Source organism: Asterias rubens, chromosome 4 (assembly GCF_902459465.1).
Source record: "Asterias rubens chromosome 4, eAstRub1.3, whole genome shotgun sequence".
Lineage (NCBI taxonomy): Eukaryota > Metazoa > Echinodermata > Asteroidea > Forcipulatida > Asteriidae > Asterias > Asterias rubens.
In genome coordinates, this window is record NC_047065.1 from 10,742,322 (window position 1) to 10,755,533 (window position 13,212).

The window sequence follows — 13,212 nt, forward strand, 5'->3', positions numbered from 1 at the left end:
AAACAAATTTATATTAAAGCACGAGATTGTCTGATCAACCTTAAACATAGAGAGTTTTATCTTAAACTTACAAACGGGAAGGGTATAAACAAAATGTTCTGATAATAAGATCTGTTAATTTATTCCAATTAAGCGTAAAACAAATAAGTACACACACATACATTAGGTATTTTTTATTGCAGTCTTTTTATTAATGCAATGGTTTTTCTTCTTCAATGCCAACAGTATGTTTAAAATTAAAATAATTCAAAATTAAACCTTCTGACGAGGACGTACTGATTACAATCCTATTTGCAGATCACACCCAAATTCAACAACCTGGTCATACGTTTATTAAAAAGATACACATTAGTTGGGAAACATTCTTAGTTGGTCACAACCAACCAAAAATTGAGTTCGTCTCGAACGCTCAAATCGAGTATACATGTACATGATGTACCCATGTGAGGTACATTGACGTTGCCAGCGCTAGGCTAAGCAAATACATGACAAAAAGAGGTAAAGTAGAATGTGAGGTTATACTTCATCGTTTTTCACGATTAAAAAAAGTATGTGTGGTATCTTTTGACGAGCATTTTAGAAATGGAAAAAACACAGCGCAAAAATAACGCGTTAGAACATTTTAGTTTTTAAATTCATATTCATAGTCCACAACCGAACAGTCAAAGCTATAATCCCAACACAATGGACAGTAATCCGATTATAGCCCCTTTGTTCGGACTCCGGACGACTAGACAAGCTCAGCGCACTGAAGCGTTTGAAGAACCTATCCCCCAATCGTCTCACAACCGCTGCTGAATCGTTTGCTACTGTAATCGTTTGACAATCGTCTGATGGTTGCCGAACCGGCCCTAAATGGACCGCGCGCCTAACTCAGCAACGCGATACACCCCAAAGCTTAGACACTTACCAATTACTGCTGCTGATGTGTTCTTTCCAGCCATGCATATAACTCAATTCCTGAAACTGCCTACATCTGACTCATTTTCACAGAGCGGGTCACATTTGACACCTGATGACGTCACAGTGACAAAAATGTGTTTTTCATACTAAGTAATTTGATAAGGTACACGATGGTATGCAACATAGCCAAAGCGTTCATTTGTTTTAACGAAAACCCTTAGCCTACGTAGGACTCTAATGTAGGCCTGTTGGTTGTGTGCAAATCCAAATACATGTATGTACAAAGTAATGGGTCCAGAACGAAGCGGTTAGTAAACAAATAAAAAATATGCCAACTTCAGGACAGCTTCGTGGACTCCCTCAAGTAAGTCCTCAACCCCGTAAAGGTCCACATTGTATTGCACCAACTATCGAAAAGGTGTAACAATGCCATGAAAGTGACTGCATTCAGTTTAGTGACTGCATCCATAAGATCCGTTGTACCCATTACGCCAAGATTTCAATTTATTCGTGAATTATAAACGTACCTTGATTGCCTTTTAATGGAGGGAAACATTTATTTTTAGAATCAGTATATTTTTCAACACAGAATATCAAGTTTAGGAAACAAACAGATAAATTATTTTAAAGTTATTGTGTTTTTGACCATTTAAATGTTGACATTTTGAAGAGCCATTATGTTTGTGCACAGACACAAAACCTGCAATACATGAGGTCATGGTGTGTCATCCGGAAATTTAGGCCATTATCTTGTTACATGTATACTGTACCACACAAGTATAAAATCGTAAAAAAGTTTGACGATCGGACGTTTACTTTTTGAGATATGGTGGTCTAAAGATTGGCTAGTGAAATATTCATGTCACTATAACTTAGTTAATTAAATAATTAATTCAAGCTTATTATTTCGCCAGTACTTCAAGACCTAAGCTTTAATATGATATAGAATCTGACTCTTTAATACGAAGCCAAGTATGACTTTTGCTAGAAACAAAATGCCCTGGTTAAACCTAGGGGCTTTTAGGAGGAGGAAAGAATAATAATATTAATCATAATAAAAGCAAATAAAAAATCTTGATGATTTCAATAGCTGTTCCGACCACTACATCTGAACAGCTAAAGATACTAGCTTCACGTCGTCGTCGTAGACTCCCCCCTTACATTAAGTATGTTCTCAACCCATAAAGGTACACACTGTATTGCAATAACCATAGAAGATGTAAAAATGCCATGAAAGAGACTGCATCCAGTTTATGACGTACTATGTTGCACCCATGTCGCCAAGATTTAAACTTATTTGTTAATCATAGACGTACCTTGATTGCTTTTAATGGACTGAAACATCTCTTATTTTCAGAAACATTTAAGAATAAATTAATAATACAAACAGTATATATTTGCCACGATTACTCAAGCTATACAAATGCACTCCCTGTAACTTAAAAAGTTGTACTGTGATTAATTTAACAGGCTCATAAAGGAGAAGGCCATGTATGAAAAGGAAGTCATTGAACAGACTGCTAAAGTAGAGAAGATGAAAACAAACAATGAAGATCAATATGACATCAGGAAACAGGTACATGTACATAGGTGACCCCACCCCTATACCCAATGCCTTGAAAAGTTTTGCCATAGTCTTTTGTCCAACAGTTTTCACCAGATAGTTGTGGTTCCTTTTTGTAGGACGCATTTAAAATGTGTATATGTCGGTGTTTAAGCTGAGGATTGAAGGCCTACAAATCAGTTCATTATTAGCTGCGGCTTACGGTCCACATTATGTTTTTTATTTTTTTATTTACGAGTCAATCAATTTTGACAGAATTTTCACTGCTTTTTTAGCTGTATGTTACTTGTCATTACAAGGACTGTTACACTTAAGCCCTGGTGTCTCTGTCTGTTAGAACCAAGTTTAAAAAACTCAGAAATAATTCCCCAAACCAGAATCCTTTAGTTGTCTTATTCACTTAAACTGTACAAGTTATATTAAACATTCAAATTTATTCACAGGCATTTATATGAACATTATATCAAAACAAAATTATGTAATGTTTGGTTATACAATATTATTTCATTGTTTGAATTCAAGAAGCTTCTTATGAAATCACGGTTTTCTGAGAACTCTCTTCCTTGAACGCTTTGTTCATTTTACAATTCTGTCCCTGTGGACTTGTCAAAATACCAATTCACTTCAGTGGCTGTATTAATTTCAGTCTCCTTTCAGGTAAGTTACTACAGTATTTGGTTTCGGTTTATTTTCAAACTTGTTTTAATATTAACAAATTACTTGATGTAATAAATTAAAACAAACTGATACTGATACTAGTTTGGCCGTCACTGTCAGCTAGGTTTGGGATACTTTAAAGTCTTAACTCTGGCCCTTCCGACGTTCTCTCTGGACTCAGTACTGGCTTCAGTAGCCTTGTCTACAGTCCTTCAATGTCACTCAACAATATCTCAATATCTTCAGCTTAAATTTCAATCCTCACTCAAAGCCATCTATTAATATACATGCACATGAGCACAAAGATGTTCAATGCGACCATTGTGACGTATGGTTTCATGCAAACTGTTGTGACATTGATGACCAAACAAATGAAACATTAATTAAACTCTTCATGCTCATGGGCTTGCCAAGGGTGTGACTGGTATAATTTTTTGGATTCATTTTTCCACACCCATAACCTGTAACTCTTTTTCCTTACTATATGTAGATAATAACACGTCTTGCAAAGTGATGTACGTAGGCGATCATCAAATTGTTCTACGAAAAGAGATCTTTTTAGTTTGTTCTGGGAAAAATCGCAGAAGTTTTGTGAGGCAAGAAAAATCGCCCACAAGAGTCTCAAATCTGCTCACTCCACCTTGTATGTACATGTACATTGTACATCAGTGAAGAATTCTTGACAACGACCTTTTTGAGAAAAACTGAAGTCATTTTGGAACTTCATCTCCAAATTTCGACAAGATAACCAAGGCATTGGTGACCTTAAAAATGATTCTAAAAAGTCAGTTCCAAAGTGTCTTCACTGAAGAGGGAACCTCTCCTGTGCCAGACATGGGAGAGAAACTGGTCTATAATCCGCTGGATGGGTTCTACTTCCCTTTTTGACTAGTGCAGTAACACCCCTTCCAACCTTGGAGACCTGGCCAGAGTCTGTTGACAACTGAAACAAATCCTGAAGAATTTGTGCTAGTTGATCTGCAAATGTTTTTAGGAACCAAGGTGGGATACCATCCTTGTGATTTGGATGGGTTTACCTTAAGTTCTTGTTCTCTGACCCCATTTAGTGAGATGATGAGTAACTCCCTGTGAGCTGGCATTACCAAAGCAAAGCAAAAACAAAGCACCCCTCCTAGCACTGCAGGTCCAGTGTGTACACACAAATAAGTCCTTCTTTTTACAGCGCCCATAGTGTCAAGTGTTTTTTTCCCAAGCTTTAGAAACGTCGCATGTAGCGTTAGACACACTATAGGCAAGCAGTCCAGTTTCCGGACACCTCCGTTTACGATTTCCAACCTGTCTATTTTTCTGTCAGACACTCTTGCTCGGGCTTCAGAGGACCCTGGGACAGTGGATCCAGAACTCCAGCCAGTAATGTTTAGATTTCTTGACGACTGCCTCGGTTCATGTCTACTGACCTTTGTAAACCAGTTCTGCTATGGCGACTTCCATGCGTTGGTCGCTTGTCTTCGATCAGTTCTAATGGCCCTCAAAGGGCTCTAAAGAACTTGTAGAAGAACTACCTTACCTCGGGAGTGATCTCTTCGCAAATAAATATGACAAGGTCATGCTTTAAGAGGCTAAGCGTCTAAAGACTGATGAGAAAATCAATTCTTCGCTGCCCTCCCGCACCAACGACAAGGGCAGGAAAATCAACCAGGGGTCTTTTCGTCGCTCCAACCAATCTAATTTTTGTCGCCCCAGAACCAACTTTACTCGCTCGTCAGGCAAGCCCAGTTATCGCTCCCAACCCTCTACATTTAACACTACAGCCTCTGGCTCAACCCACTCCTTCAAGAGGCAGTGGCCTAGAGGACCCAAGAAACAATGACTCTACATGCCATTTACCACATATCCCACTGGCTCTGGGACCGGTAGGGGGTCGGTTGTCAGACTTTGCTCAGAAATGGACTTCAATCACAACAGATTATTGGGTCCTTCAAACCCTTTCCTCAGGTTACCAACTCTAGTTTGCAAGTCCTCCACCTCAACCTCTCAGGTTTCCCAACCGACCCACTCCCGTCCCAAAGGACTCTGCTCGGTGGAGGATTTTAGAGAAAGAGAACGCTCTCCTGCTAGAAAAGAAGGCTATTCTCCCTCTTCCTCACAATACTGGTCCAGGTTTCATATTGACCTTCTTTCTGGCTCCCAAGAAACTCAACCAGTGGTGACCGATCATCAACCTATGGCCCCTCAATGCCTTCATTCGACCCAAGCGTTTCCCGATGGAAACACTAAGAACTGTCCTACAATCTCTCCCCCAGGGTTGGTGGGCAACTTCTTTCGACTTAAGGGATGTTTACCTCCATGTACCCATCCATACACATCACCAGAGAAAAACCCAGTTCACCTACTGACGCAAAACCTACCAGTTCCGATGCCTCCCATTTGGCCTCTCAACTGCTCCAAGGGTCTTGACAAGAATCACTAAAGTCGTTGCAGCAGCTCTATGTCAACAGCAGATTCACATTTTTATGTACCTGGAGGATTGGCTGATCGTGGGCCCCACTTACCCTGACACTTTTCGAAGCTTGACAATGTCCATTAGCTTACACAGGAACTTGGGTTCATCATCAACGTAGAGAAGTCTTCTCTAGTTCCATCCCAAAGCCCAGTATTTCTAGTAGCATCCCTCAACTTAACGACCGGGAAAGCCTCCCCCACTATGGAACGTTGCCTCACCCTAAAGGAATACATTCAAATCTTCCTTTCTTCATCAATGCTCCCAGCCAGAGCCTGGCTCCGCCTACTCGAACAGATGCCATAACCAAACCAGTTCCGGTCAACTCTTTCATCCATCCCATCTCAAAAGGTGGCTTCTTCATCAAAACCTTCCCTGCGGCACAACATTTCCTCAACCCACTCCATCAGTGACACTGACAACGGTTGCCTCACTTTCAGGTTTGGGTGCCCACCTGGATGATCTTTCAGTGGCGGGAACTTGGTCACCTGTGGAAAAGCTACTTCACATCAACCTACTGACACTTCTAGCAGTCCAAAGGGCTCTTCAGCAAATGAAGAACAGAGTCATACACCGTACAGTGCTTATAAAGACGGACAATTCCACGGTGGTCTCCTACATAAATCGCCAAGGGGGTACCCACTCACCTTCCCTCTGCATGCACACGTGGGAACTTCTGAAGTGGTGCATTCCTCATCAGATATGACTACAGGCGCACCATCTATCCAGGAAAGAGAACGTCATCGCAGATGCACTCTCACGGGGTCGAGAAGTGCCAACAGAGTGGTCCCTCCACCGTCCCACAGTCCGACAAATAATAAATATTCTGGGCACACCTCACATAGACCTGTTTGCATCCCATCTCAACCACCAGCTTCCAACCGCTTGCACACGTCACGCTCATCCTCTAGCTTGGGCGTTGGACTCCCTGAGCCTCGATTGGACAGGCCTCCTGTGGTACGCTTTTTCCCAATTTCACTGTTACCTCGAGTACTGCAAAAGATGAAACGACAGAACTGCAAGATAACTCTGGTTGCCCCTCTTTGGCCAAGGCAGGTGTGGATCCCTCAGATTCTCGATCTCCTAATCCAATCTTCCATCATCCTACCGAAGCGTCCTGACCTATTGACACAAAGAGTCACAAAGTTCCTACATCCGGACCCGGACAGTCTCCATCTGTGTCCTGGATGCTATAAAATCTAACTTCCGAACAGCTGGCCTTTCAGAAGATGCTGCAGCCTTGGCAGCCAAGAGTAGACATCAACTAGAAGAACATCTGACAATCCCTTACAATATAACATCAAATGGTGCAACAAGAAAGGCTTCAGTCCCCATTCTGCATCTTTAACAGAGGTTGGGGATTTTCGTCTTCACCTGTTTCAATCAGGCCTCCAAATTACAACCATTCGTGGCTACAGGTCTTTAATTGGTGTTAATACACATACATAGAGGGTTTGACGATAACACCAATCGTTCTAACAACACTTCCATTTCACATCTTCTGTAGGGCATGTTTGTTGACAGACCACCCACTAAAAGGCCAACTCCTTCCTGTGACCTTGGAAGCGTACTTCTCCATTTGTCAAATTGTCCCTTTGAACCAGCTGGAACCTGCTCTCTTCATCTGACGACAGTCAAAAGAGCCTTTTTGCTAGCAGCCTCTTCGATCAGACGAAGGGACTGCGGGTAGACACAATGCAGCTATTCATCACGAAAGTTCGGCCATACCATGCGGCCTCGACAACTTTGATTTCCCGGTGGATTGTTGAAGCTATAAGCCTACCAACAACTCCAGAGCCTGCTGCCATTCAACCTCCTGGGTCAATGCCTGGTCCTCCAAGTAGCGCATGACCAACCAGCATCAGCTCTGCCAGGTGAACCGTTACTGGCGTGGAAAGGTGCGACATGCATACTACTATGGCCATGCCCATTCTACCGACTCTGGAAGAACTGTTACTCTCAGCCACCACAGATGCAAATGACATCTCAGCTGGCTATGGGTAGACCTTCTCTGCAAGCCTCGAGTACGCCAAAGACATTAAGGCTCGGAACAAAACGCCGGAGGCTAACCAGGTTCCAATCCGAGCTCACCGAACAAGGAGTATAACTACCTCTTTAGCTCTTTTTCAGGGGGTGGCCAATCCAGAGATTATACAGGCAGCCTGCTGAAAAATCCATCAACATTCACCTCATGCTACCTGCAAGATGTGCTTTTAAGAGCACCTCAAGCACAGAAAACTGGTTTGTCTGAACAACTCCTGTTTTTCATTCAACTCCTGTTTCAGGCATAATAGTTAAGATTTGTACTCTCTGGTCACTACACTGCATGTCCTGTTCCCTCCCTATCGTACGGTTTAAAGGAACACGTTGCCTTCAAACTTCACAAAATATCACGTTTGGGGGTGTTCCTTATACATATTAAGAGTTGTTCTTGCAATAAAACCCATTTAATGTGTTATAATTAGCGAATACAAAAAAAACACTGACCTCTGACCCCACATACATGTCCCGCGAAATGTATACGTATTTCAAGCCGTCAATACGATCGTCCTTTTATGCGCGATGAACTGATGAACAGCAGTTAGGCTGGCGCCGTTGGCGATGGTAACATACCATTCTTAACCTCACGACATTGTGTGAAATGTAAAACATGACAAACACACCGTGTTGTTCGTGTCAAAATGGATCGCAAAAAACCCACAGATTCTGCTCCTTGCTCTACACACAAAGATGAAGACACGTCCAAAAAGAAGGACGGACACCTCGTCAATCAGGGTAAGAATAATGTCATGGGACTAACCGAGAGAAAGGACCGTGGTTGTTTATCAATGTTAGTTATTATCATGTTATTGTGAACATGACACGTAAATTCACAGCCATGTCAGCAGCACTGTCAAACCAATATAGTTTGGCATGTGAGTTGTGAGAGTACGTACATGTACTACGACGAGCATGTAATTTTGTAACTCTATTTACTCGGTACATTTTAATTGAGTGTCAGCATCCTAAATGATAGGCATGATTTACATTTATGCTACAATTAAAAACAGGTGTTTTTTTTTGTTTTTGTAAAAATCGTAAAAGTTCCTTTTAAAATTAAAAATAGTACAGATTTATTACATGTTTTTAATGTTTTGAAAATTTTATTTTCTTTTTATGCAGTTGGGGGGGGGGTATGCTCAATGTACCATCCTCCTTCAACCAAATGTGTTTCAAAGGGAATGGGTCAACTCTTGCCCAAGTGAACTCTTACCCAAAGTATTGCACCCAACCCAAGTCAACTTGTACCCAAGTCAACCCAAATTCTTTCAAAGAAGTGTGACCTTTCAAACAATAAAAAATAACATTGTTGAGAACTAATCATTTATATGATGGTTATCAATTTCTCAGATACTGACTGAAGATCTAGGGGAAGAAGCCCGGAAGGACTTATTGAAGGTACTCTGTTAGCAAATGCCAGGACTTGGCGTAACCATCTTGGAGACCTCAAACCCGGCACCTCCACATCATCCACCTGCGCAAAGCTCATGCCAAGCTGGTGTGTTTGTACAAACTGTAGGGAGATGCCAACACAACGGGAGAGATTACATTTATGTAAAGGCCAGATTAATGCTTCTCAAACATTGCAGTAAGAGACTGATTATTTCATACTGTCAATCAATGGCATACTTGTTCAGTACCTACATGTATGTGTCAGGCATGTGAGACTTCCTCTTTTCAGCTGATTTCCTCTTTTTTGGTTTTGATTTTCCTCTTTTTTTCCTTCACTTTCTGTGTACAAAAGTATTGGAATATAATCTTTTCCTCTTTTTTTTCTTGCCCGGTTTTCTCTTTTCCTATTTTGTTAATTGTTTCAAAATTGTTTGTGTTTATATTTGAACAGATCTTCAGACACCTTGTTCTGGACCACCATTAGAGTTGGCACGACATCACCAGAATGACATGGGCCCAATTTAGCGCTGCTTAACGGTAAGCAAATTTGCGTGCTTACTGCAGCAGAAAAATTTGCTTAAGCCTTAGCGTATTTCACAGGTTAGCAAACAAATTTGGCGGCCATATTGCGTGTTTACCGTAGATTTGCATTGTGACGTCATTTATTTTTGTGCGGTAAGCACCGGAAGGTTAGCATGCCTTTTCGTGTGCTTACGGTTAGCAGCGCTATAAAAAAGAAATTGCACAGTAAGCACAAAATCGGCCGCTAAGCAGCGCTATGAAATTGGGCCATGTACACCAGGGGAGCATGATGTACACAACAGATGACTTTGCCACCCAGCCAGCCTACACAGACAACATGTGTTGTGTCAGAATGGTGCTGGAAATAGAGTAACAGTACCTAGTTGCTGTGTTTGTAGAATCAATCACTTTCATGTACACGTGATTTATGAAAAACATGTTTGACAAATGGCAATATTTCCTGTTGTCAACAAGTAAATATGTGTACTAAATTATTATTCCTAAATTAACACATGATGTAAATATTCAAACTGTGAGCAGATTTTGTGTTTTCATCTCAATGGACAAAGTTTGGTATTATGGTTTTGCAATATTATAACATGTGATTAAGTTTATTTTGAAGTACACAGCCAATTGTTTACAATGTATACAACCATCATATTGAAAGTATTATTTATTAGAGATTTTGATATGTTTGTTACACAAAAAAACACTAAGACAACAAAATGCAAAAACCCAAACAATCTGTATTCAAATAAATTTATCTGAAATATCTTTATTCTGTATTCATCGAGACATATGTAGATCATAGATGCAACAAGTTTGATAAATACGGTGCCATTCCAATTTTTAACCTTAACCATTGCAAGTATATTTTGATAACACCACATGCCTGTTATGAAACGCATGGTCAGAATGATGTTTTAGAACTAGTCAAATTTTGACTTGCAGACCATGTTAGTTCGAATAAGTAAAAGGAAAACCACCTAATTTCAAGCCATACTTGTGTCGCTCATTCTATTCTACTTTTAAAACATCTTTTCTACCCATATGCATTTTAATAATTAACTAGACATTAAGTGTTTGTGAACAAACACGAAGCCGTTCCATGTTGTTTTGCTTGGATTATGTGCTTCATTGCCCAAGGAATCTATAACTGAAAAAAGGTTTCAAAAAAGTTGTGTAGCTCTTGATATAAGGTCACACTTCCTGGTTGACCCGTAAGTAAAGGTCAACATTGGCCCACAGCTACCAAAGACTAATCTGCAATGCCAAGGAGTCTATAACTGAAAAAGTAAAAAAAAAAAATCGGTTGTGTAGTTCTTGATATACAGTCCCACTTCCGGTTGACCCAGAAGTAGAGGTCAACATGGGGTCAACATGGGGTCACAGTTTTCCAAAGCTAATATTTATTGCCTAAGAGTTTGTAACTGAAGTTTGAACATTGGCTTTGTACTTTTTTAGATACATGTATGGGCTCACTTCTGGTTGACCCGGAAGTAAAGGTCAACATGGGGTCAATGTTATTTCAAACTAATTTTGAATGCCCAAGGAGTCTATAACTTAACAAAAATTGATAATCGGTTGTGTAGTTCTTGAGATGGTCCCACTTCCGGTTGACCCGGAAGTAGAGGTGAACTTGGGGTCACAGGGTTTTTCATAGTTTATTTTTAATGCAGAGGAGTCTAAAACTGAAAAAAAAGTTGAAAATCTTTTGTATAGTACTTGAGATATGGTCCCACTTCCGGTTGACCAGGAAGTAGGGGTCAACTTGAGGTTACGGTTTTTTAAAGTTAATATTTTATGCTTAAGGAGTTTATAACTGAAAAGAGTTTGAAAATCTGCTGTATAGTTCTTGAGATATGGTCCCACTTCCGGTTGATGCGGAAGTAGAGGTCAACTTGAGGTCACAGTTTTTTCAAATTAATCTCCAACCTCCAAGGAGTCTTTAACAACAAACAGTTGAAAAATCGGCCGTGAAGTTCTTGAGATATGATGCTGCAAAGATTTCCTATTTAAATATGCAAATGAGAGTCACGTGGTTCATTAATAAAGAATTTTAATATTTTTTATGATAGGAATTAAGCTAAACCATCCTAAAGCTTTCAATTGATATTATTATACGTGTTTAAAAACACATAATTTTGTAGGATACTCCTATCCTACTTATGAAACATTTCAATGGCACGATTTCTGCATTGAATGTCTGTATCTGACTCTGTATTTGTATGTGTACGTCGCAGAGACCAAAACTGTCATCAATGTCAAGCTATAACTTCCCCTATAGAACACGGCCCAGTTTTATGGCTCCGTCTGCTACAACCAAACTCTGCCCATTTATTATACAACCACCATTCTCCGCTTAGAGCAAGCGCTGAAATATCTGTGCAAGTTCAAAGCAAAGATGACATATGATAAGTTTCCCCGCGCACAAGCAAAAATATCCCTGCTAAGCTGTGAAATATGCTTTATGTGAGAGATAATATCCGCGCTTCTGATGTGTCAATTCTTTGCTTACGCAGTGAAGCAAAGTCAAATTGGACCAGTCTCACAAGATTTCCCCTCATGTACTAACAATCTTTTTTGTCTTATTTTTGTTTCATTGTACAGCAAGAGGTCCTTGAGGAGTCCAAAATGATGATCCCAGATTCTACCAAAAGAATCAGAACGGCGTATGCTGATTTGAAAAACTGTTTGGTAGGTATGACTGCATGCATGATGCAAAAACTGTAAACAAATGGATGCTATCTCAGATAGCATTGACTCTACGATTTCTCATCACCCTTCCACATCTACAGGGGTTTTCTTCAAAGTTTGCTCAGCATCTAGATGCTCAAGTTAAGGTATTTGGTGAATTCCACAATAACCACATATGTAGAATGGCTGACAAATTCTAGATTGTCACTGTAATGGACCCTTCCCATGAAATATGCTAATTACATTCACGCATGCGTACAGACCCTGTTGGTTGGCGAACGCCTTAGAGTTGTGCTCTAAGCAGACGCGCAATCGCGTCTGCACCACGCACCCATTAGCCGTGTACAAAACAGCGCGATGTTCCCTCATTTTGTCAACCAAAACGTTAGTGCGCACGAGCTACGTGCAATTTACATCATTCATGGGAAGGGTCTATTGCAACACACAATTTGCCCACTTGCCAGGATCTGACTCGGATTGTTTCATCTATTCCTGATATTGGTTGTAGGTACCTGCTGAAACTTTTCTTATGTTATAATTCTGATGACTGTGTTAGCAACTTTCTGCCTTCAATTGGTACTGACCTGAGGTTCTTGGGGCATTAGCTCTGTTATCACTCCACCCCCATACACCACAAACCGAGTCAAAACTACTTCTTGATGTTTTTGTGTGGACCCTATATTGTTGAAAATGCAGTAGGGGGTTCCTTGTTTTTATAATTATCAATATCTGAATGAAATAAAATAAACAAGTACATTTCATTTACAACTTTCTCTGCATGTGATTAATTGCAGGCTCACAATATTCACAGCAAATTTTCTATGTTCGTTCAAGCTTCATACTTGGTATGCGATGATGTACAAATATTGACTGCTTCGAGTGCTATGGTTATAACTACGACTCCCTGGGTGATCCCCGGAGCATTCTATTTTCTCAAGGCGAAGGCGAGGGAAAATGGAACGGTCTGGGGATCACC

General features: G+C 40.4%; 1 protein-coding gene across 1 annotated transcript; it reads left to right on the forward strand.

Moving 5' to 3' along the window:
• Positions 1–1,980: 1,980 nt before the first annotated feature.
• On the forward strand, positions 1,981–12,593 carry LOC117288918 (tubulin-specific chaperone A-like). The gene is made up of 3 exons (XM_033769792.1): positions 1,981–2,069; positions 2,374–2,479; positions 12,150–12,593. Exons 1-3 carry the CDS (start codon positions 1,981–1,983, stop codon positions 12,270–12,272), a joined length of 318 nt encoding a protein of 105 aa, XP_033625683.1. The 3' UTR covers positions 12,273–12,593.
• The last annotated feature ends 619 nt before the right edge of the window (positions 12,594–13,212 follow it).